This window comes from Lactuca sativa, chromosome 1, assembly GCF_002870075.4.
Source record: "Lactuca sativa cultivar Salinas chromosome 1, Lsat_Salinas_v11, whole genome shotgun sequence".
NCBI classification, from domain to species: Eukaryota; Viridiplantae; Streptophyta; class Magnoliopsida; order Asterales; family Asteraceae; genus Lactuca; species Lactuca sativa.
Window position 1 is genome coordinate 122186526 of NC_056623.2, and position 26864 is coordinate 122213389.

Here is a 26864-nt window from a genome sequence, read left to right on the forward strand (position 1 = left end):
GCTTCTTCATAACTTGATCTCCATGTATCCATCCTCACTCCTAATTCCTTGCATCGTCAGCTGCTTCGTCTAGGATCATATGGAATGCTCTTGCCTTTGGTTTTGGCGGAATGTTTGGTTTTGCCACCTCTTTCTTTTTCGGGCAATCCTTAGCAACATGCCCTTCTTCATGGCATTCATAACACACCCTTTTGCTGGCGGTGCACTCGTTGGCGTAATGTCCGGTCTTCCCACACTTGTAGCAAGTCACTTCTTCGCTACATTTCCCAAAGTGATTCTTCTTGCACTTCTTGCACCATTTCACGTTGTTTCCTCGTCCGCTAAACTCCTTTGAACCAAACTTGATCTTCTTATTGGGCCTCGTAGACCCCTCAAACTTCCTCTTTTCGCCAACCTCAATCTTGTTGGCAGCTCTTCCCTTAATCATATCTTCCACAGACTTGGCAGCCCAGATAGCTGCCTCCAGAGTAGGTGCCTGACGCACTGGCACCGCGTACTCCCATGGAAGTCCCTTTATGTACTTGTCGATTTTCGTCAGCTCATCCGGAATAAGGCGCAAGGAGAACTCCATCTTCTCTGTGAAGTTGTTGGTGTATTCATCAATTGACATGCTTCCTTTCTTCAAGGTCAGGAACTGGTTCTCTAACCCGAGTAAGTTTTGAGCTGGGCAGTACTTTCATTTAAATTGCACCAGAAACTCTGCCCATGCCAGTTGCAGGGGCTCATTGGGGCTCAAAGTCTTCCCTAGGGTATTCCACCAGCGAACAACGCCTCCTCTGAATTGACGTACTGCAAAGGTGGTTTGTAGCTTGCCTTTGCAACCACATGTCATGAAGGCCAATTCCATCTCTGAGATCCAATCCATGACCCCGATCGAATCTTCCTTCCTAGTGAAAGTCGATGGCTTGCAAGTTAGAAAATATTTGTACTTGCATCCATTCCTCTCGACTCCTTCATCATGATTGTTCCTCCTAATCACCGGGGGATCAGCTTGACCAACGGTCCTACTGTCGTTCCCTTCCTCAGACTGCCCGTCATTCAGCTCGGGTTGTTCAATAGGCATCGTAATTTCCTCTCGAGCTTGTTGAAGTAAATGCCTTGTTTCCTCCATTTGATCATCCAACATCATCTGGATCAATGCTTGCACTCCGGCCATCGTGATTAGCTCGGGTGCAACTTCTACTACGACTGGTATTTGCTGTATCACTGGGGGCTGATCTCGGTTCCCATTTGCATTCACATTTCCGCTACGGGTCCTTGCCATCTTGATCTATTCACCGAATAAGTTGAATCTAGATCTTTATTTAGGATTGACGTTTAAATCATCCTTATCACTCCGAAACGTTTATATGCTAGTTCTAATATCGTAGTTAAACACTTAGAATCCTAAACACATAAGGTTTCCAGATCCGGTCGACAACAGACTATAGATCCGAACAAATAATAGCATGTCAGGCACAAAGCATTTAGCACATAAAAACATTTTAGGCATAATTCCTAAAATAAGCTAGTGCTCACACCTCACAATCATTGCTTAGCATTCTAAGTTTAAGTCTAGAAATCCTACAAATTCCTAGTTCGCTTAAACTAATGCTCTCATACTAACTGTGACATCCCCGTTTTCACGGCCATAAAAGACCGATTTTGTTTATGCTTTATAAAAATCAGAGTATTTCTTTTCATAAAAATGTTGTGGAATTTGTTCGCAGAAAAACATGATAAATACGTTATCAAAACATTTTCGAAGAAACGTATTTTATTCATTTTAAAACGTTTGGGATGTCATTGTCAATACAGGAACATAAGCATAAACGGAACTTACATTTATTTACACTAGTGATCTACATCTCTTTAAATCTCTCAGTGTAATGTCACTTCATATCGACACATGTGATATAAATAAATTGAGTGCGTCAGGTTAGGAAACCTGGTGAGCACATAGGGTTTTCAACCCACAATAAATAAGTTTATTAACTTTATCAAACCAAACAAACCCGATTACCTGTTCCCGTTATCGTCACTTTACGTCCCTAAAACATCTAACACAAGGGACCTAGTCTAAGGACTATCATCGGGATGGACACTACTGCTAAGGGGATTCCTCAGCAAATAAATGTCCTTAAGGCAACCATGTGGGGGATGGAGTACATCTGGTGAGCACACAGTTCAAATAAACACACAGTTCAAATAAACACCTACAGGTTGCGAGCCTGCTAGTGTTCCACTGGACTGTCTAGAATAGTTCGTGGTCGTCATTTATACTCTGCTAGATGACTGGATCATCAATAACATCTATAACGAGGCCTCTCATTATTTTATTTTGTCACACAACAACTATTACATCTACCCATGTTTTACCCAACACATTTTGTAGATATAAAATACATATACAGTTTAAATCATTGAAAACATGTATACAACGTTCATCCAGCATAGATAGCAAGTATTCAGATAATATGCACACATAGCACGTAATTTATATAAAATACTTCATATCTATGTGTAAGCTGAAAGTAACTATGCACTCACCTGGTAAGGTGGTGACTCGGCACTCGGACAGCACTTCGTTACTTCTTAAAACAATTTTTCCTTGACCAAAACCTAGTATTAATACCACTAGAGTTTAGTTTTAACGTTAATCGCGACTAATTAATAGTCTAGCTATTATTACTATTATATAAGCGTTAAATAACACTCAATATAACTCATAATAATAGCCCAAATAATTATTTTACGCCTCCCGATATCGTGTCGGTTCCATCGCGAAACTTCGACGCTCTTTATATGTACGAAAACCTTGTAACATATAATAAAACTTGGTTGAGATTATTTATTCTTAATAATCTTTTGTCGAAAAGTCGTTTTCGACCCCTATTGCCTCTAAATTGACTAGCCCGGATCTACGGGCGTTACAATTTTCTTCATGTTTAGGCCATAGTCTTGAAGTTGACTTTTTATCCATATGACCTGTGAGGTGCATGATGCTGTGGCGATGTATTCAGCTTAGGCTGTAGAGAGAGACACACATGTTTGCTTCTTCGATTGCCAGCTAACGAGTTTGCCATCAAGAAATTGACATCCTCCTGCTGTGCTCTTTCGGTCCAAACCACATCCTCCAAGATCAACATCAGAGAATGCTTGAACAAAGAATCCTGATTTCTCCGGGTACCATAGACAGAGAGATGAGGTTCGCTTCAAATATCTAAAGATATTTTTCACAGCCAACAAGTGAGGTTCGCGTGGATTAGCTTGAAACCTGGCACAATAACAGACATAAAACATTATGTTTGGTCGGCTAGTTGTTAGATACATCAAAGGCCCTATCATTTGATGATAGAATGTCATATCAGCAGCCAATTTTTCCAGAGAAGGTGCTAACTTCGTGCCAAACGCCATAGGAACCTTCACTTTTGAGTCTCTCATCATTCCAAACTTGGCTAGTAAAGTCTTTGTGTAAGCCTCTTGATTAATAAAAATGCCTTCGGGTACCTGTCTAATATTCAAGCCAAGGAAAAGTTAATTGGACCCATTGAGCTCATCTCAAACTTAGTCTCCATCAACTTCCTAAATTCGGCTGTTAAGCCAGGATTCGTGGAACCAAAGATGATGTCATCGACATAAATTTGGACGATCATTAAATGGTCACCCTCTTTCTTGCGAAAGAAGGTTGAGTCAACCGAACCTTGTTTAAATTTCGACATTTTTAGAAATCGAGTAAGGGTTTCATACCATGCTCTAGGAGCTTGCTTCAAGCCAACCGCCTTATCAAGAATGTAGCAGTGATCCGGATACTTTTCGTTCACGAAGCCAGGTAATTGCTCAACATACACTGTTTCTTCTAATTCTCCATTTAAGAATGCACACTTGACGTCCATTTGATATACTTCAAAGTTCTTATGAGCAGCATATGCCAGAAATATTCGTATAGATTCTAACCTTGCTACTGGAGCGAAAGTTTCTTCATAGTCAATACATTCCTCTTAGCAGTATCCCTTTACTACAAGCCTTGCTTTCTTACGGATCACATTCCCTTCTTTATCCATCTTGTTTCTAAAAACCCACTTCAATCCAACCACAGATGCATCCTTTGGTGTGGGAATCAGTCTCCATACTTAGTTTCGCTCAAACCGATTGAGTTCATCTTGCATTGCTTGTACCCAATCAGAGTGATCGAGTGCAGTGTTGACAGTCTTAGGTTCAATTTTGGAGACAAATTAATTAAACATACAAAATTCCACTTGAGAGAATAATGCAGTTTGCTTCGCTTTCAGTTAAGAACCTGTCAGAACTCTTTCTGATGATTCACCAATAATTTAGGTTTTGGATGATCTTTTTGATGGGTTTTGGTCATAAGACATCCTATGTGCTCATACAAACCCTAATGCTTGGATCTAGGTTTCTCTATTGTACATGCTTTGAATCCAAGACTATAAACCCTAATTCTAGCATATGGAAATCGATATTAACATATAATTAGGTTTAAGATGTCACCTTGATTATTATGTAGCAATAACAATCCCAATTCCACCTTGAATTGACTTTGGAATGCTTAGAGTCACAAGTGTCACTCCTCTAATGGTTCACAAACACCATAAGCAAGAGGATGAAGAGGAGAGAGGATGGAGGCCACCAAAAACATGTATAAACCCTAGCACACTGCTTCCCCACGTTTTTGGTCCCTTAAGGGTCTATATATAGTGAGGCTATTAGGGTTATCTAACAAGGAAACCCTAATTTGGATGCTTAAGCCCTAAGCAACCCATGGATTCCTTTCCTTATGGACTTGGACGATTTCTCATGGGTTTCCCTATAGAATTCATCCACTCCTTAATAAAAGACAATCCATGGCCCAAATTGCAACTATCTTATAATTACAATTCCAGTCCCTTAAGTTTAATTAGTCTCTTTTAGTCACAAAACTAATTACTAATTAATTCTTGACTAATATTAATTAAACAATATGATTTCTCCTTTAATATATTATTCCCATAATATATTAATAAATCATATTTAATCCTTTCTCTCCATAATTCATCCTATCAAGTTGCTTTGGTGAAGGCAACCCAAAAGGACCATGCACCATCGGGTCAAGTACATACCAAAATAGTTATGGACTTAGACACTAATCCAACACTTTTGTCCATTTTGTGAGAGGAGGGTATTTTGGATCATAGGAGGGGTCCAATTCGGCATTCACTTCTTCCTCGAATTCTGACTGAGTATCATCATCATTTGTATTTACATTCTTCCCCTCGAATGATGAAATGATTTCGGCTTCAGGGTCAGAATTCTCCCCCTCGATTGGACTTTCATTGGGAATTGCTGTTGATGGGTTCTCCCCCTGGAGAGGTGATTCGGGTCGTTTTGTTGTAGTGGGACCCTCCCCCTGGAATGTAGAATGGGTAGATTCACTTGGCTGTTGTGGGTTGTTTTCCATGACTTTAGCAGCTTCATCAATTATTTTCTTCAGATTATCAACTTTGTTATCAGTTGCTTTCGCTTCAGAAAGTATGGTAGTCTTCGGTTCATCAAAGAGCAGCACATATTCTTCAAATAAGTTGGAAATTGGAACCGATACTTGGCCTGTTTGTGGAAAGATTCCACCCATTGTGGCTTTGCCTGTCGACTGTTTCTTCATGTAATTATCATCAAAAGCGACGTAATAGGTTTCCTCGATCTTTCGTGAACGTCTGCTAAGAACCCTATAAGCCTTTGAAGTAAGGGAATAGCCAAGAAAGATTCCCTCATCTGCCTTTATATCGTATTTGTTTCGGTTCTCTTTAGAATTAAAGATGAAACACCTTGAACCAAAGACGTGGAAAAACTTGACATTCGGCTTGCGATTATTCAGAATTTCATAAGGAGTTATTGAGAATCTATTGTTGAGAAAAGACCGATTCTGGGTGTAGCAAGCAGCTGCAATGGCATCTGCCCAGAAATACAAGGGCAACGAAGCAAAGTTGAGCATGGTTCGGGCGGCTTCACACAACGAACGATTTCGTCTTTCCACGACGCCATTTTGTTGAGGAGTATAGGGAGCAGAGAAATTGTGAGACACTCCCTTTTCAGTTAGAAATTCTTCAAACACTTGGTTTTTGAATTCCAACTCATTATCACTTCAAATGTTTCTAACCACCTTTTGTAGTTGAAGCTCTACTTGCTTTATGAAGATTTTGAGCTTAGGCGTTGCTTCTGATTTCTTTTTAAGAAAGAAAACCCAGGTAAAACGAGAAAAATCATCAACTATGACAAGAATATACTTGTTACCATCGATGCTTTCAATAGCCGAAGGACCACACAAGTCGATATGTAGTAGCTCAAGCGGTTCGATAATCTTTGTGTTAACACGAGTTGGATGACTCTTCCTACTTTGCTTTCCCATTTCACATGCAGCACACAAATGTTCCTTGTCAAACTTAAGAAGTGGCGGTCCTCGTACGTGATCACCAAGAACTAGCTTATTAATGTCCTTGAAGTTAAGGTATGAGAGTCTTCGGTGCCACAGCCAACTTTCGTCAGAATGCGCTTTTGTCAATAGACATACAGCTGGCTTCCCTCGTATCGGATTGAGGTTCAATGGATACATTTCGCCTTTTCTTTGTGATCTCAACAGAACCGTCTTGGTCTTTTTTTTCCACAATTTCCGATCCTTCATCATCGAATGAGACCTTCAGTCCAGTTCCCACAACCAGTTGAGAAACACTGATAAGATTATGCTGCAATCCTTCCACATACGCTACCTTTCGAATCGAGAATTCACCGTTAGTAATCATCCCATAGCCTTTGATTGTGCCGAAAGAATTATTGTCGTATTTAACACATCCTCCATCTTTAAGGGCCAGAAACTCCCTTAACTCTTCCCTCCTTCCTGTCATATGACGCGAGCAGCAACTATCTATGTACCATTCATCATCGAACTGCTCGTCACGCATATCCTACAAAAATCAAGCAGATTTAAGAACCCAAAGTTGCTTGGGTCCTAGTGAGCCTTTTACAGAACAGAGAATAACAAGAGAAAGATCAACCATATAAGTTCTTTTTATTAAGGTGGTTTTATCTTTTCTTTTAATTGTGAAAACTTTGATTTTGTTAGCTTTCGTTTCATTAGCGTCAAATTTTTGATCTTGTTTCCTAGGGTTAGCAGTCGTCTTCTTTGTCTTCTTTTCGTCTTCTGAGACTAGCTTCCCTTTTCCTTTTACATCCACGTTTGGTTTTTGCTTTGAGTGAGTGGAATGTGTTTTAGTAGCGAAATTGTGCTTTTGGTTCCTTTCGGTTGAAGATTGGGAACCGAAATTTCTCCTTCGGGTCTTTTCGCTGCTAGGTAGGGAACCGAAACTACTTCTTCATTTCACTTGATTGCAAGTGGAGCAGTGAGTATAAGAAGTGGAGTTATTCTTTGATGTTACTTCCTTAATGTTAGACATATTTTCTAAGCGAACGAAATTAGGGTTTTGGGACTGCCAAAACTGCTTCCTTTCAGTGAGATTCTTTTTATATCTCATATTACGTTGATGTTTCTGCTCTGACAGTTGCTTTGGAGTTTTATGGATATTAACTTTAGGTTTCGGTGTTTTATCATGAGTTTCACTCTTTAGCGAGGAGGTTTCGCTTGTTGCCTTGACTGGTTCTCTTGAAATCTTTTTGATACCACTTGAGCTTGGTACATCAAAGCTTGTAGGCTTATTAAGTGGTTCTGCCACATATCTTCTTTTGACCCTCTAAGATGTTTTCTCAGATAGACCAATTGTCTCAGCATTGTCGATTGGAGCCGACCAGAAGAATTCATCACATCCTTCAACATTATCTTCGTTCACTATAGCAGTCAATTCGGTTGTTTGCTGCTGTGTGACTCCTGTAACTGCATAGACCTGATTTGGAGTGGTTTGCACCTTTTGATATACCACTGCTTTTTCTTTTAGGATTTTGGTCTAATTTTAGGACAAACGAACGAACTCAACTGAATTTTCAGAAATGAGATTTTTGATAGGTTCGGGTTCGCTTTTGGAAAATTCAGAACAGTCCACCTCATCCTTTACAGATATTCGACTTATATCATCAGCTTCATCAAATTCAGAAGTGTTTTCAACATCAATTTTGTTTTCTGAACTCAACTTAGCATTCAACGAGTCAAACTCTTGCATGGTATCGATTTTAATTTTCAACTAGGTGGGGAACCCCCGCGTTGCGGGGGTCGGATGCGACAACTTTTTTCCGTTGTTTGTTCTTTGTAGATGTTATTTGATCAACTATTTGTTTATAGTTTGAGTATTGTTATGGGGCAATGATATTGTTTCATCGATACTTTTAGGCAAAGTGATGATAACAAAACAAAAGAAACGACCTACACATTTCATCGAATACCTGGTGGAAGCCGACCAAAAGTTCATCCATAACAGTAAAAACATAGATATTATCTCCAAATATTCATGACAAAAATAGAAAATTAAAGAGTAAAGACCCAAAACAATGAACCTTGAAGAAACAAACACAGAAACTAATCTTGGTGTGAGAAGATGTCAAAAGCTTTCTACCAACTGTATATTCAACTTTCACCCATATGAATCTACCACCACTCCTAATTGAACATCATCACACAAATGAGGAAACAACCAAGTCCTTGTAACAAACAAAGTAAGACAAAAAAATCTCTGTAACAACCAATACTTAGAATCTGATGTAAGGTACAACTTGTATCAAACCTGTTTGTGTCGATGTATTTTGCAAAACAACAGAACAAATACTGATAAAGTAGTAGGAATAAAATATCATAGAATTTTTGGGGACAAATACCTAAGAGTAACAAACATGTGTCTATATGGTTTCACTAAAAGAAAATGAAAATGAACACCAACAACTTTTCGTCCGACAAAGGTGTTATAGGTCCATACTCTAATGGTGACCCTGCATATAAATTAAATGATAACATTAGAAAACAAAAACCCATGATAAAAAGACAACATATAAATTCATATCATATGACAAACACATACATACCATATCATATATTCATAGATGCATAAAGAGCAGGTCATACACATCCATAGAGATTAGGTGTGACAGAAAATATAAATTAGATCTTACACACATACATAGCAGATTATACACACACACACACATACAGATGACATCCCACATACAAACCTACAAATCAAAATAGTGGCTACATGGCTTTAGGGATTTTTACCTAACAGGTTATGTTCACTTGTGAAGTAAAAGAAAGGCCACACAAGATCATTGGATCGAGAGAGATGATAGTAGCCGTTCGCGTACGGGTGGAAGAAGTGTTCAAAGAGCCAAGCACGAAGAATGGATACAGATCACTCAGGCAACCCCCGTTGAGGACGCCATGGGTGGCTATCCATCATCGTCATCTGTTGAAAAGGCCATTCTTGCCTCAGCGTCTGATCAAGAACCCTTAGTCTGGGAGTCTCTCCTCTCATTGCATCAGGGGAAGAAATGTCTTTTTCTCCCATTGCCTTCTTCGTCACCTTGATCTGACTTACAATTCCATCTCTCAAACACCTAAAATGTCTTGACATTGCTTTTGAAGCCAAAGATGAATAAACTTTTGCTGCACCAACAAAGAGTGTTGTTTTCATTTCAGATGTATGCTTCTATTTATTTTTCCGGTATCCAACTGCTAAAGCTGTTTTCGTTTATCCTACTACATAAAACCTTTATACAAAACAATATGTTACGATAGTATCTTTTATAAAGCACATTGAAAATTAATATATACAAATAAGCAAAAAATAAGAAAATAGTCAACTATGTACTCAATAAAAGATTACGGAAGCTGAATGCACATTTTTTTTTCAAATCTTTAATTTTTTTTTCTCTCTAAAAAAGCTAAATCACACATCTGACCGATTCCACCATGTTAAAAGAAATCATCCATCAATCCACATTGATCAATCACCTATTTCATCAACATAACATGGCTAAAAAATTTACAAAGTAAAAAACAATCAAAGCATAAAATATATTGTAATCGTATAAGATAACTACAAAACATATTTAACTTGGATAGTTTAAAAAAAGTTATGTTAATTTACATTTGTTAGTCAAAAAACATACATCAATCACCTAACAATTCACCCAAGTGCTTTCATAGAATATATAAGATTATAAGCTGGCACTTATATATCTAAATTAAAAAAAGAAAATAAAAAATATAAAAAAGACTCATTGGTAACGCTGCCTTGACTTGCCCCCACTTTTATGAGTATCTTAAATTATTTTAATACGGTATGTTAATCAAATTAATCTATTAGAAAGTAGCACATACATACTACAATTAATTAGAAGGCACCGAAGATACTTTAATTATCTAAACTTAATAATTCTGTTGTGTGGTGTGGATGAAATCAATAGAGAAAAAAAAAAAGAATAAAATGTGAAAAAATATTATTAGAATGAACTTGAAAAATGTGCCAGTAAAAGGTCATTTACCTGGCCAACAGAAACATTCAATTCGTCTATCATCTTCATTAAGCTTTGTAGCCAGTTCATCAGCTTCGGTAGTTGATAATAGTCATAAGTATCTCCGCACACTATCATGCTAGCCCTATAATGTACAAATATATTGGATAAAAAACAAAGCATAATATGCATTTAACTCTAAATAAAAAATAAGCACAGCCAACAAAAACCATCCAAGCAATTTGTGGTTCCTTCTTTAGAAAAGAGCAGGTACTTTCTAGTTGTTTCCAGCATTTAGAAAAAAAAAAAAAAAGTCACCATGTCCTGTACAACCCCAAGTAAAGTAAACACATGTCCGATATTGATTAAATAAACCGGTGGATTATTGTTAAAGATTTTGTATGCATCTTACCAGTAAAAAATTCAGCAAGAGACAGAAGGTCATAAATTGTTCTGTAATTTAGGAGAAAATGAGACTATGGTTTCGTAAATACGTATTGCTTTTCTTAAATCCATTACCATCTAAAAAACGAAAGAAAATATCAATTCAATCTGAAAGAATAGTGAAAACATTAGGAGAAGATGTCTACTTAATCTCAAAAAATAATCAAAATATAATACATTACACATTTAGATTGATTGTTCATGATATCTAGCTGAGCATTTCATCGAACACGAAATGTGCATGAATTATGTAATGAATGTGCATGAATTATCTAATGAATTTTGTTGCTAGTTTATCTAAACAGAACGATGATCTAGGTCAAATAGAAGAAAATCTAGGATTACATTTCATGAAATATTATCCCAATAAAAGAAGGAAACAAACCTTTTCTATCATCCAAATATCCACACTACTCCTGCTCTTTCTTCACCTACACAAATGAGTATTTCATTTTTTTCATCTAAACATCACCAATAATTAGTACCCAAAAAATTAGTTAAGATTTAAATCTAGTTTTTTTTTTTTTTTTTTTTCAATTTTCAAGTTTGAGCTTTAGATTCAAGAAAAAGTAGAAAGGATTTGAGGTGAGACTGAGTGACAGTGAGGGAAGATGGTTTACCTTGTGACATATGATCATGAATTGGAGAGATGAGAGAGGAACAGTGAGAAGAGGCATAAAGTAGGAGGGGCTACATTCAATCACAATCATGCAGTTTGTAAGGTGGCTGATCACAAATGACATAAAGTTTTTAACCTGTACACAATTTTGAAGAATCACGCTTGACCAAAATATATTTTTAATCACCAAAGCATAAAATCTAAAATTCTCAGTTTTCATATATATTATAAACAGGTGGAGAAGTAAATTTACCAAAAAAGTGATCGTAGCCTTTTTTTATGGCTGGTACATACATCAGTTCTCGTAAATTGAGTAGTAGGTATCAATTTGTCACAAAATGAGTTCATAAATTGCTACAAACTGCGACGATATTCCCTACCTGAAAGAAGAATCAAGCAATTAAGCTACAGCACACAAAGCAATTCGATTTATTTACACAATTATGGTTCGACATATATAGATAAAGTCGTGTGAAGAACTGGGAGAATTACCTAAAGCATCCAATTGCCTCTTCCCAGAACCCGCTGGCCCTCAATCTCCTTATCCAACTTTGAATCGTAGTGAAAACACAAAAGATGGAAGAACGGTACTATTCATAAGTCGGTTCACTATACGTAGGAATAGACCAGGCAAGCATCGAAGGAGACGAAAAGATGGCGGTGGTATGGTTGAAGAAGACGTACGAAACTGGACATAAAGTAAAGACGGATTCGGGAACGGACACGGAGAAAGCACTGGCCAAAGACCTCGAAACCAAGATGGAAGCTTCACTCGGTTCCTAAGGCCCTAAAACAAAAGGAATCTTGCTGATGAGTTTAGAGGGAGATGGAGGGGAAGAAAGCAAGAAACCTTAGGCGTTCTGAAGCAGGTGGGGGGAAGGTAAGCAGAACCGGTGGGGGAAGGCGGGGAACGACACGTATCAGCTCCAATTATCTTCTAAGTTAAGCAGTTATGGCAGTCCAAATTTCGGTTATATAAGGCTATTTGAAATCGCGGTTACCGCGGTGGTATAATACAGTGGTATAGCGGTTTTTTAATATCATGTATAATTTATATTATATAGTTATACTAAATTTATATATTAGATTATTAATACTATATGGAATTAATATCATAAAAAATCATATAAAAACATAACATAATTTGTATATAATATTATAATATAGTTATATGGAAATTAAAAAGTGTCAAAATGTCATTACAGCTCAAGTCGTTCTTGGTTTCTAAGTACTGAAACAGACGAGAAATGGAAGTTGTCATTTGTTGATTTGTAGTTTGCAATTAATTATATTTATTATTTGGAGTTATTAAGACAAAAAGTATAGTGGACTAGTTAAAAAAATAAAGATTTAATATTGAAATAACACACAATCGTTTTTTTCTTTGTCAAAGTAGCTCAATATGTACGAAATTATAAAAGCGAGTGTAGCGTCGCTATAGCGCTGATGAGTTTCGCAGTAAATAGTGGTCAATAGCGCCGCTAATAGCGTCACCGCTATTTGAAAACGCTATTTCAAAATAGCGGTTTAGTAACATCGCAAAACGCTATGGCGCCGCTATTGATAGCATAGCTTCTAAGAGACCAAATTATCAACATCACAAATTTTAGTGTTAAAAATCTGAACCAATCAAAATAAGAAAACCTATGGGCCATTTTTGCCAAAAAAAAACACTCCACTTCACTATTCAATGAAGTGGTCATCTTTAATATATATATATATATATATATATATATATATATATATATATATATATATATATATATATATATATATATATATATATATATATATATATATAAGAAATTGTCATTTTCGTCCAAAAGGTTCTTAAGCATGTCCTTATGGTTTGGACTTGATAAATGACTCTATTTTGTCAAGACATATTTTATAACCAGGAGAAACTTCATCAAAAGAAACAACAGATTCATAATTATACACATCAGCATCAATTTCATCCTCCTTTAATTCAAGGAAGGGCAAGATCATATTGTGAATCTTCTTACCTATCTCACAATCTAGATGCAATTGGGTGATATTAGAATATAAACGCTTAACAATCAAACAAAAAATGTTTCTCTGTTTCAAAAGCTTTAAATTATCCCTTTGCAAATAAATTGTTTCATCCTTAGACCTAATTAACTCGATCTCCTTTCGCTCAATCCACATCCGCCTTTCCTCACTCTTCGAAGACACCTTGCTGAGTTGATCAGTTAGGTTAGAGTTTGTGAGGCGATTTTGAGTTAAACTACCACTTAAACTAGAAAATTTAAATTTTAATTCGTTCAGTTCTTTTTCATAGTCAGTGACAGGGATTTTCAGTGATGCAAGAATAGATTGTACCTTCTTGATCAACTGGTCGCACCCGTTGATCTGCTCGCCAACCGGTTTGGTAGCGAAGCACCTGTCTTCTCGCTCACTTGCTTCAACACAACCCCCATCAGTATTGTATCCTCTCATCTGTGACACTCCAACGGTCACCATCAAGCACTTTCCTGCACCTTCAACTTCAGCTTCTTTCGCCACGAAAGCCCTGCCATGTGTGGGCTTACGAACCTCTTCATCCTCAGAGTCTGTAGACCAGACTTCCACGCCACCGAACTCATCATCCATGAGATTTTCCTGCACAATTAAAGCATTCATGGAATTGTTAGCAGCAACTTTCTTCTTTTTTATTTCCTCTAACTTTCTCAGGTAGTAGGCTTCATCGTCTTCATTCTTGTTCTTCTCTGACATTTTCCCCAAGACACAATCTTTGGAAAAATGATTTTTGCCTTTGCAAAAGTGACAATCAAATCCATAGTCACCTACAACTTTACTGTCCTTCTTCGCTTCTTCTTGCTGAGGAGTGTTCTTCGGTTCCTCATTTGCTTTATCAGAACTGTAGCTTCGTTGCCAGTTTCGGTTCTTGGAGTTGGGAAACTTTCTTCTGACAAACTTCTTTGGATTGGAAACCATCAATGCATACTCTTCATTTGTGAGATCATATTCTGACATATCTAAATCTTCTTCTTCAGCTACATTCTTTCCCTTTGAGACAAGGGCTAAAGATCCCATACTTGAAACCACATTCGTTTCTTTGGTTAGTGCACTTTCGTGTGACTTCAAAATCCCCACAAGCTTCGCCAGAGAGTAAGCTTTAAAATGTTCATGAGCTTTTACTGTAGACACCACTGCCATCCATTCGGGTCTTAGACCATTCATAAATGTGACCTTTTGCTCAATTACCTTCCTTTCTATGTCGTGCTTTATCATTCTACTGAGAAGATGATTGAACCGATCAAAGGCTTGGATGAGCTTCTCTTCCGGTTTTTGCTTGAAGTCTCCAAACTCATATAGTAATAGGTTCTGAATAGAATGCTCAAGATCCTCATCAATGGAATATAGTTCTTTTAGCCTATCCCAAACCTCCTTAGCCGTTGAGCATGAACTGACCAGACGAAAGTGTCAGATTGCAGGGCAAATCTAATCATTCTTAGCGCTTTAATGTTACTCACATCCTTTACATCAACCATGAGTTGGTTGTACTCCTTTTGAGTCTTGATTGGTCTGTTTGTGCCAGAGTGATCAAACGGACCTACAGTGATCGCCTCCCAGATTAAGTATCCATTGTCTTCTGAGCCAATCACATAATCTTCAAAGTGGTGCATCCAAACCTCATATTGAGTGTATAGGATAGGAATCCTAGTGGTTGATCCAATACTGTTGGAGATGTTGATCGGGTTTGTTTGTGAATCATCGATAGGCATGATGATTTTATTTGAAAACCTGCTAAAGAACAGACTTGTAAACAAAGTTAGGGTAATATCGATATCTAAGAACTACGCCAATGACAAGATGACGACTCTTAACAGAAAACGATAATAGCGGAAAACCCTAAACCTTCTTCAACAGAAGAGATGTGTATGGATGCCAATTGATGAGACAAAAACTCTTTAGATCGATTAGAACTTTAACAGGTAAATAGATGTAACAAACAAACATATGAACACAAGATGAATCAAACGAATGTCGAATGATTATAATATAGTCACACCTTAGAAGAGCTTAATCAAGAACTTCTACTGTAGAGATGTGCTAGGGTTTACAGAACAATAATAAAGATAATAATGAAAGCGTTAATGATAAGAATGCATGCATGCACCTTATATACTAAACCCTAGAAGAAACTACACGGTTGGACAGGCCCAAACCGTGATTACATATGGACCGAACATACAAAGCCCAATGACAACAATATATCTGACTCTACACATGCTCAAACCCAAGAATGGTCCCAAAATAGGCTAATAATGGCCATAAATTTTCAAGGGACGAGATCTAGTAAAAGAATAGTCAAGGTATCGACTTTATACCTTAATATAGCTGCCACAACAGAGAAATCCCCGGATCTAAAGCTTCTCCTTTCAACTATACACCACCAACCTCAACTGCTTCAAAAATACTAAGGAACACACTCTTTTAACTCACACACAATCAAAAATGGGAGATGAGACATGATTTAGGGTTTCTCTGGACTGAGAGGACGATGAGGGAGGCTAACAATGAGGCTTAAAGCCTTTAAATATGATGCAAACCCTGAAAATTAGGGTTTTTCCTTTCCAACGTCTACTCGTCAAGTAGACCCTTATCCCACGTCCATATAGATCCCTACACGACGAGTTGGAGCTCCCCAACTCGTCGAGTTCCCGTCCAAACCATAAAATGTTGAGAAATAATACCTGGATCAAGCGTTACATGGAGGGACATGTCCCATACAGTCGCGAAACCTACAGTATACCAAGCTTATTGGACAGAGGTGTTCGGGTATGAATTAATCAAAGGTGAAGGTGAAAAAAAAGGTTGGAAGGGAAAGGAGAATATGAGTGTGTGGGGGTGGTAGGACCCACTAATTTATAAATCACATTAATTTATTTTATTATTTATGAATAATATACAAATAATTAAAAACTAAAGAAATTAAGATAAAAAGGCAATATGACGTTTTCATGTCTGCTTGGGACCGCAAAAAAATCTTTACACAAAGACTGTTATAGTGCAATGAAAAAAATTAGGGACCGGATATGTAATTTAGACAAAATCACAGCTATTTATTAGCTCTATTATTTTAATAGAGCAATCAAACATGACAATGGAATACTTAATGTGACTCATTCCATTACCTTGTACATTTTATTCATTTATGAGTTTTATCATGTCATCAAACTAAGCACACCCTCAACTACATTTCATTTAATTGAAGGGGGGCTTTTGATGTATGCATGTGATACGTTTTTCTTGTAACTTTACATACATGCAAAGCTATGCTACATACACTGTTTTTCTTGTAACTTTACATACATGCAAAGCTATGCTACATACACTGGGAAACATAACATAATCTCTTATACCTCAGATCTTTAGTTGTACAAAAACTGGAGGGCTTGATAATTGACATGTTCTACATCAAGTTTAACATTTACAAAATCTTTTAGCTCCAAGGATGTGGAGAGGTCATCAACGAAGGAAGGCATGCTGCAGTTTATGAAACACAGATTGTTAAATGGTAATACAGTTGTTTTTGCAATGGATAATGCCAATTAAGGAAGTTCCCAAGAACATTCACAATAAAACTGAAACCGACTCCATTCAACTCATAATTTTTGGATATTGGTTTTGGGTGGGTCATATTATGTAAAATAGGGGTTGATGCAATTGCAAACAATGAATCTAAGTTTCATAGAATCAGTAACACATCACGAAAACAAGAATCTATCTAATTAAAGAAGCATGTGGATGAGAAGAAATCCAAGAATTCAGAACTGTATTGTTCTCATGTTGCAACAGGAAATAAACTAGTGAAAGAAAAACATATTTTTATTATAATTCTTTTCTCCCAAAGAAAGAGAGGCCTGCTACAAGATTCACATTAAGGAAAAAAAAATTTAAATCTTTCAAGTTCATATAAATATTGGACAAAAAAGTCATTCTGTAGCATTTTGTAAGAAGGTAAATTTACTAAAAGGAATTGTAATTGAATTTGTTCTCTTTGGGACAAATTGAGCATAGTAAAAAGAGTTCAAACAAGATTAAGGTGTCTTTGGTTGAGGAAAATTTTCTAATTTTCCATGAAAATTTTGAAAACGCGTTTGATTGATTCAATTTTTAAAAAATTTCCAAGAAAATGAAAATTTTTTGTTTTCCAAATTGTATGTATGTTAGAAAAATGAATTTTACAGTTTTCTAAATTTCTAAAATGGAAAATGAAAACTCCATCGGTTTAAACCAAACGTATTTTCTAAAATTTTCATTGAAAACTGAAAACTCAACTCAACTCTATTTTCTAGAGAAATGAAAACAATTTTCCACAACCAAATGTGTTGTGGAAAACTGTTTTCATTTTCCAAAAAATGTTTTCAGAAAACAGAGTTGAGTTTTCATTTTCAGATTTCAATGAAAATTTTAGAAAACACGTTTGGTTGGAACCGGTGGAGTTTCTATTTTCTATCTTAGAAATTTAAAAACTTTGGAAAACTGTAAAAATCAGTTTTCTAATTTACATACAATATGGAAAAAAGAAATTTTTTTATAACTGAATCAACAAAATGCATTTTCAAAATTTTCATTGAAAACTAGAAAATTTTCCACAACCAAACACACTCGTAGGCTTTGTGATATTTAACAAGTATTGCATAAACATTATGTGTTTTGGTAAAATTTTCTCAAATATCAGGAGTGGCTGCCATATAATTTCTGAAAGTTTCTACTCAAATGACAGCTATCATCAAAAACAACACCAAGCATTATACCTGGAATCTTCGTCTAACAGAAAGGTACCGGTACCATTGGAATCTGCTGCCATAAGTGTCTTTATTCTTGAAGTAACCTGATTAAAAACATAATGACAAGCTAATTTTATATCTTAAAATAGCTTCAATTCCTATCAAAGATGAAATTTTACATGTAGCACTTACATCTTGGGATATAGTCCGAGTGTTGTGTGTTTCATCGGAAGACATAGTGCATATTCTATGCAACTGTTGTATACTTAGAATCTGGAATTAAATAATGTCAACTCATAGAATTAGAATGGGGAAGAGAACATGTGCATCCTATCATGCTTAATTCTAGTCAAATGACGTGAAATTTCCAACTGATATTTTTCTTTTAAACTATTACCCACTGCAAGGAGGGGCTATTTATTCCCATTGAGATAATCCCTTGGCATTTAATATGATAGCCAGTTTTATTTAAATCATGGGATACAATGATTAAATCTATCCTAATCCAATCTGCTAGATATGCTACACAAATAACCATGAGATACAATAATAAATCTATTCAACACTTACAACTTGATTGTAATTCTTGGTTTTGGATTATGTTTGAAAATGTCACAGCTAGCTTATTTTTCAAGCTTTTTTAGGTTGTTATGTTTAGCAAACCAAAAAATAGCTTACAAACTACTTTTTTAAAAAGCTACTAAGACTAGAATTTCAACGACCTTATTAAACTTTTTAAAATTCTCCTAAATATAGCCTTTATTAATTATAAAAAAATACAATCTTCTTCATGCCCTTTTATGTCATTTTACATATTTCAGCTAGCTTATCAGCTAGTTAACAAACATCATTTTTTATTAGCTAGCAGCTAGCTTTTCAGTTATGAGCTAGTTTTTCAGCTAGTGCACCAAACATAGTCTTTGTGTAGAAACTGGTTACAGCAGAGATTAGGTAATTAACAGAACTTGTGTGGAGAATTTGATTGGGTAGTGGGCCTTTGATAATTTTGGTTTTTTCAATATAAGATCTTTTAGACAATGATCATGGTTTAGTTTATATTTATTTTGAAATTGGTTTGAATTCGTGCTTGAGTCTCATATCATGTGTGTGTGCATGAGAGAGAGAGAGAGAGAGAGAGAGAGAGAGAGAGAGAGAGAAACTTACAGGGCATAGATCATTGGTGATTTCAACAAACAATATCTTGTTCGTCTGATGTATAGTCTGATGGTCATAAAAACATTTAATAAGGTTGACACAAAAAACAAGGAACCACTGTCTGAAACAACTTATTTTGGAATTAGAGAATTAAGAAAAAGAAAGGCCTTTGTTAGGGAAAGAAACAAACAAGACTAAGCCTTTAAGGTATAACTTAGATGGAAGAAACATACCAAGAATCTAATAGCTTGTCTAATATGCCTAAGTTCATCCCAAGCTGAGCCTGCATACTGTAATATAGAAAACATTTTTTAGATCCTACTGAGGCTTAGCTTATCATATTACAAAGAGTTACTTAAGCAATTATAACATACTACTTTCATTCATTCCTATTACAACCCTGAACTTTGAAAAAAAATCCTAATTAAAAAAATACCATCCAAATACAAAGACAATTTTCACTGTAATAATGTTGGGGATTCTTAAAATATAATCTTCGAATAAGATAATAAATTGGAAGTACAATGCTATGATTGAGTAGATTTTTAAAACTAAAATGCCTTAATAAGAGAAGAATCATAAGTACAGTGATGTAATAGAAATAAATGAAAGTACATTGCTATAATTGGTCAGATTTATAAAAGTAAAATGCCTTAATAAGAAAAGAAGCATAAGAACACAGTGAACACTATTGGAAGAATTCTTGATATGTTTACTTCTTTTTTTCTTGTCTTTTGTTAAAAATGCAACTGCTAAGGCTTAATAACATATCACTCCTTTGATGTTCCATAAGTTATTCCAAACCACAAACAACTACATTCATTTCTAAGAAAAGATGTCAAACAAAAGCATAAATATACACAACATGAGAAAGGTCAAAAATTCAAAATAAGTCATTACCTCATCTTTTGCCTGACTACACCATAGCTCCAAAGCTGCTAAACCAGCTTTCACATATTCCCCATTGCTGAAGCTAAAACACTCTTGGCGCGAAAGAATACTATTTAGATTGAAAATAATTGTAAAAAAAAATGTTTATGTCTTCATGAAAGGAAACCAAGAAAATGATCCAAAAATAGAAAGTTGAGCAACCAAACACCTGTTAAAGAGATGCACATCAATATATGAGAAAGTTCGAGCAAATATCTTCTGAATGATTATCGGAGGCACCTGAAATGCAACATTATGAGAAATTTTGGCAAAAACTATCTTATGAAATTTTGCAAGGCTCTTCGATGGAATATTATGGTTGCGTTTAGTTGCAGAAAAATGACCCGTTTTCCGGAAAAAATTTCCAAGAAAAATGAGAATTTTGAAAACGCGTTTAGTTCGTCTATTTTTCTAAAATTTTAACGGAAAATGAAAATTTTCCGTTTTCTAAAATTACAAAGAAGTTGGAAATTTTTGGAAAATTGATAATCATTGTTTTCCACATTTTTCTAATTCCAATTTTTTTCTAAAATATACACATACCCATTCCCACCCCATCCAGCTCTACCTACCCGTACCTTAACACCCCCAACCCACCACACCCCTACCTACCTACCCACACCACCCACCCCCACACATACAAACACACACACACACATCCCTACCCCACCCCTACAAACCCACACCCACACTCACCCCCACAAACACAAACACCCCCCCCACCCCCACCCACCCAACATCACTACCACAATCACCGACCTACCATCACCATCACCACACTACCCCATCACCAGCACCAGCACCATTGCTGCCGCCACCATCACCGCCGCCGACCCGCTACTGCCGCCCCCACCCTCACCCTACCTCCGCTACCGTTTTCTAAAAATGAAAACCGATAGAAAAATACATATCTAAACACGTTTTCTAATTTTCTAAAACTGAAAATGAAAAATGAATAAGTTTTAACTATACACGTTTTCTAAATTTTCCAATGAAAATTGAAAACGAAAAACGAAAACTAATAAGGGAAAAGGAAAAACGGAAAATGAAAACTGTTTTTCCATAACTAAACGCAACCTATAAGTTTAGGTAATTTTTCTATAATTTCCATTATTGAAATATTTGCTTTTTTTCCAGAAAAGGGGAGTTCAAGAGTTATAAGTATTCTAACGTTTATAACACAAGCATGAGGCCATGGATAATATCTACACATACAAAATTTTCTTTCAATGAGTTCAGAAGAGTGTTGAGACGATCAACGATGCCTTGCCAGTGACTGAATTGAGAATCTTCTTCAAAGGACTGTCCGGATGTTGGCACTCCTTCGGACGTTTGTGGAGCCTAAATTTTCATAAATATAATACAGATAAATGCATCATAAGTAATTAATATGTGAAGTCAATTGAAAATAAAAATATTAACGCATGGTTACACTAATACAAGGAGATTATAGGTAAGAGCGAGTCATATTCCACCTACCTTGATACATAAGGCAAGTAATGGTCCCCGCCAGCGACTGAATTGAGAATCTTTTCCAAAGGACTGTCCGGATGTTGGCACTCTCTCGGACATTTGTAGAGCCTAAATTTTCAGAAGAGTAAATTACACGAATGGTCCCTACGGTTTGGGGTAATTTGCACGTTTGGTCCCTAACTTATTTTTTTTTAACTCGGAAGGTCCCTACAGCTTGTTTTTGTTGCGCGCTTGGTCCCTGTCTTACCTAAAAAGACTATTTTGCCCTTGATTTTTTAATTTATTTGAATAAGGTGGGGTAGGTAAGGTAAGGTGAGGTGGAAGTCGGGTTGGAGTGTGTTTATTTAAATAAATTAAAAAATTAAGGGCAAAATAGTCTTTTTAGATAAAGACAGGGACCAAGCGCGCAACAAAAACAAACTGTAGGGACCTTCCGAGTTAAAAAAAATAAGTTAGGGACCAAACATGCAAATTACCCCAAACCATAGGGACCATTCGTGTAATTTACTCTTTTCAGAATTATAATATAGAATTACAGATACGTGCATCATAAGTAATTAATATAAGAAGTCTATTGACAATAGAAACATTAATAAATATATTATATATGATTAAAAAACACTAATACAAGGAGATTACAGATGAGGATGACTTAAATTCCAACTACCTCAATACATAAGGCAAGTATTGGTCCCAGTTCCTTCTTCAAGTTGTCACAAATAATGTTGTACAAGTTCTCTACATATGCTGTTAGTTGCTGCTTGAAAAGCAAAGCTGGGTATTTGGCTTCAACTTGTTGTACTATGTTAAGTGCAGCCTCAGCCTCGGAAAGGCCGATAGAAGACTGGGATGAATGAAAGCCCTAATTATACACACAAGTAGAAACCACATCATTAAGCTGGAATGATGAAGAAAATAATAGAATTAAAAATTAATACCATTGAGATTCTTCGCAATAGCAAAGCTCGAGGGGATGGTTTCCAAACTGAATTTGGATCATCAAGTTTTAGAGTTTTTTGGATTAAGAATAACAATGTAGATGCATTTGATAACCAATAAGCCATCTCATTATTATTATTATTATTTTTATCCTGCAACAAGGTGAACAGTCATTTTATGGTTGAAATAATCCTCGATAAGTTTACTCTTTTAACCCTAAGGGGAAAAATCAACCGGCATACACAAACATATTGCAGATATGCTCTTACATTCTGTTGGTGGGAATTAATAGGTGATGCCCAGTACCTTAATTGCCAAAATAATAATCTCAATAAGTCGATCAAGCACAGTAGTTCTTTCAGCTTCAAGATATTTATAATGGATAAGCCATTTGTATATGGTAAACGCTGCAAGAGGTTTGCCATAACTGAATCCCATATCTTTCATAACACAATCAATAAGGATATCCACATTCTCCTGCAGTGGCATTCAAACTCCTCTCAACAATATAATAGACCAAATCATGTATCAAAAAAGGAGGTGATATTTCCACTTAACAAATTAACTCATCCACACAAAATATATGCTTTGATGACTTGTACAATAGCTGTAAATGTGTTGTACCTTATGGGGATGGATCGATTTCTTAAATGGAAATATCACTTCTCATTAAAGAAAGGGCATAGATTCTATTGATCTATTCCATCTGATCCTTTCTAGATGTTCTTTTAGTAAAATTTCCTATTCTTGTATCATTTTAATTTTTGTACTGCTTAAATAACAGGTCTTTTTGTATTTAAGCTTTTCTTCTCTACCAATAAAATTCAAACAGCTCAGTAAACCTGTTACTTGTAAATCTCATAGTTTGTGCATCTGAGAATAAATGTGATCAATAAATGGAAATGAAGATTTGCAATTCAACCTTCTTAAAAAGAAAGTTTGATAGGGCAAAGACATAACAATTAAACCTATTAATTGTATGTGATTTCCATTCTTGCCGATGGAACTATATTTCCTTCAAAATAATAAAATTAAAGGACTTACTTGAATATCCCATGCTTTCTGAATCCTCTCAATAACGGTGTCCATTGTAGGGCGTTCCATAACATTGAGATTAATACACTGATATGCAATTTCTTTAAACATATCAAAAGAATGACTATTAATATGATCTCTTATATTCGGATCAATTAACCTGTCAGTATCCTTCAGATGGTATCGCCGGACAAAATTCATCAGAAGTTGTGGCCTATCATCTCCAATTTTCCTTGTACAATAAACCAGCATCCCACTCAGCATTTCAAAGAGTATCACGCCAAATGAATACACGTCCGATTCTTTACTTAGGATGTGGCTTTCATGGTAGCTGGGATCCGTGTAAAACTGCGTACCCGCAACCCTTGTGTACAGTTGGGTATCTGGCTGATTTCTGGGACAAAATTTTGACAAGCCAAAATCACAAATTTTTGCAACCAAATCACCATCTAACAATATGTTAGCACTCTTGAGGTCCCTGTGTATTACTCGGTTGTGCTCCCCTAGACCTGAGTGAAGATAATTGATTCCTCTTGCTGCTCCTATGCAAATCTTCAGCCGTTGTGCCCATGTTATGCGGCGCATCTTCTTTACGTCTTCGAGATGATAATCAAGGCTTCCATTCTTAGCATATTCATAAACAATAATCATCTCGTTGTTTTCATCACAGTAACCAATGAAGCAGATGATGTTTTCATGGTGGAATTTTGAAATCATCTCAACTTCGTTGCGGAACTCGTGTTCGCCTTGGCGGCTATCCCTATCTAGGCGTTTGATAGCGGCTGTGCGGCTTTGCCAGTGTTCCGAGAGTTTCCCTTTGTAGACCTTACCAAATCCACCGCTTCCGATATATCTTTCAAGACTGAAGTCTTCGGTGGCACGATTAATCTCCTCCAGTGGAATTAGATAACTTTCAAGGTTTACCCGTGAATAAGACATTGACTATTGATATTGGTGGAGATGTAGGGTTATGGTAGAAAACTCCGGTGGCTGTGTATTAATAGAAAATCAAGTTTGCTTAAGTAGCGTTTGGTAAAGTGGATGGCCGGAACAGTAACAGAAAAAGTATTTTCAGACTGTATTTGGCATGGATGAAACAGGCATTATTAACGAAGTCAAATGAGACAGATCCTATCGATTTTAGTCCTACCCAAAAGGCTGTGGGACACGCTCGAACAGAAAGGTTTAGACCTCTCTCGTCTCAAATCAACCGTCTACCCTCTACCCGTTCACCCTCCCGGTGAACCCCCATTACCGAAGGGTTTGTAATTTGCATGGCTGTTGAAGAAAAATGGCGACGGTAGCGAAAAGAGGATGGTGGTCGGAGGAGGAGAGAGAAACGTGAGAATGCTGTTGTGAAAGAGCAACAGTGAGAAGAGAGAAGGCAACTCCTAGTCTGTCAGAAGTCAAGAAAACAATTTTTTTTTTCTATACACTTTGCAATAAAATAGACAACTTTAATGGTTTTCTTAGGCAATAAAGTAGACAATTTTTCTTTTTAATAAGAGACTGTTTCTAAAGTAATAATTTTATTTATACAATAAATTGATAATAACTTAAAAAGGTAATGTATTTTTTTGATTTGTATATATTTTGGTCACTGAGTTTTTTTTTTTTTATATTTACCTCTTCAATTTGTTAAACTATACACATTAAGTCCTTATGATCGATTATTCCAGGTTAACCGGGAAAAATGACTTAATAGAGTAATATAATTTTCATTTTGTACACATTTAGTCCTTAATATTTTCGTACATATTTAGTCCTTAACATTTTTTTGTTTCAAAATAAGTCTTTTTTTGTACTTATTCAGTATTTATGGATGATTTATGTAGATTTTTCTCACGACATCTTATATGGGACAATAGTTGATGATGTTTTTAGGGTTGTTGATGCTTATGTCCAATGCGATCTCTATTGCTTGGTTGCGTTAGGTCTTGTGGTTTGGCTTACTTTTTGTATTCTTAACGTCGTAACTTCTTAATACCATATCAGATTTTAATGATCTTTATATCCACATGTTCATTTTTTCATTAAGATTATTCCCGTTAAAATATAATAATTTTTTTACTAACGATTTTATATTAAAAAAAAAACATCCATACATGCATTCATAAAAAAACATATGGTCCATATGTGATGCAGGAATACATATTAGGTGTTGCCAAAATAAAATAGATGTTGCTGATTCATGAAAAATAGGTATAAACGAAAAGAAATCGAATATTTTTCCACTACGGACAGAAAAAATAGGTGTTGTTAGTGCAACACCGGGACCAGGGTAAATCCGTCCCTATATATGGATATAAAAATCGTAAGTAAAAATATATTATTTTTCAATGAGAGTAATCTAAATGAAAGTTGTAGTAGACTAAAATACGAACGTATGGATATAAAGATCGTTCGCATGGATATAAAGATCGTTAAAATTCGAGATCGTATGAAGAAGTTATGACGTTCAAAACATTTGACCTAAGCAACCATGTAGTCGAGATCGTGATGGACATAAGCACCAAAATGCCTAAAAACCTCATTAATAAATGTCTCAAACAAGATTTCTTAAGAAAAACAAAAAAAATCATAAGTACTGAATGAGTATAAAAAACAAAAATGACTTATTTTGCAAATATATATATATATATATATATATATATATATATATATATATATATATATATATATATATATTGTAGCACCCGATTCCTGGTACGTAAATCTTAATTGAAGTATTTCCTTTCTTTTAGCCTTGGACTCGGCGAGTCATAGGTCCGACTCGCCGAGTGGATGCGGGACCCGGGACACGTTTAAGTTGTCGACTCGACGAGTCCATATCCTGAACTCGGCGAGTCACAGCTGTTGGATGAAACCCTAAGTTTCAGGGGGTTGCACCCTATTTAAGCGACTTATCCGCCCCAGGCCAACCCCCATTCTCTCCCCAGAGCTCCCCAACCCTCGTTTGTGCTTGTTCTTTGAAGATTTGAAGTTTTGTTGTGTGCTTTTGAAGGCTTTGAAGGAGGAAGGAAGTAGATCCAGAAGAAAGGAAGCCATCCAGGCAATTATTGTGTTCTTCCAGCAGTTCCTTTGAG

At 36.0% G+C, this 26864-nt stretch overlaps 1 protein-coding gene and 1 long non-coding RNA gene across 5 annotated transcripts; both read right to left on the reverse strand.

Moving 5' to 3' along the window:
* Positions 1 to 8357: 8357 nt before the first annotated feature.
* Positions 8358 to 12425, reverse strand: LOC111880163 (uncharacterized). Of its 3 annotated transcripts, none has more exons than XR_006192040.2 (7): positions 11978 to 12425; positions 11739 to 11865; positions 11487 to 11621; positions 11252 to 11327; positions 10453 to 10567; positions 9185 to 9675; positions 8358 to 8901 (listed from the first exon to the last, which is right to left on the reverse strand). It is a non-coding gene; the product is annotated as an uncharacterized LOC111880163 (long non-coding RNA). The 3 variants fall into 3 exon arrangements; XR_002846378.3 differs by having other exon boundaries at positions 8360 to 8901; positions 11252 to 11297; XR_002846379.3 differs by having other exon boundaries at positions 8361 to 8901; positions 9185 to 9571; positions 11252 to 11297.
* A 4206-nt stretch (positions 12426 to 16631) lies between these two features.
* Positions 16632 to 25208, reverse strand: LOC111880151 (myosin-6). 2 transcript variants are annotated; one of them, XM_042902324.2, is made up of 13 exons: positions 23788 to 25208; positions 23050 to 23220; positions 22743 to 22895; positions 22472 to 22666; positions 21811 to 21912; positions 21547 to 21672; positions 20501 to 20571; positions 20302 to 20374; positions 19635 to 19691; positions 19411 to 19467; positions 18439 to 18519; positions 18274 to 18350; positions 16632 to 16999 (listed from the first exon to the last, which is right to left on the reverse strand). In XM_042902324.2, the coding sequence occupies exons 1-13, from the start codon at positions 24715 to 24717 to the stop codon at positions 16885 to 16887; spliced, it is 2208 nt and encodes a 735-aa protein (XP_042758258.1). In that variant the 5' UTR covers positions 24718 to 25208; the 3' UTR covers positions 16632 to 16884. The 2 variants fall into 2 exon arrangements, with proteins under 2 accessions (XP_042758258.1, XP_023732320.1); XM_023876552.3 differs by having other exon boundaries at positions 20302 to 20401.
* Positions 25209 to 26864: the final 1656 nt, after the last annotated feature.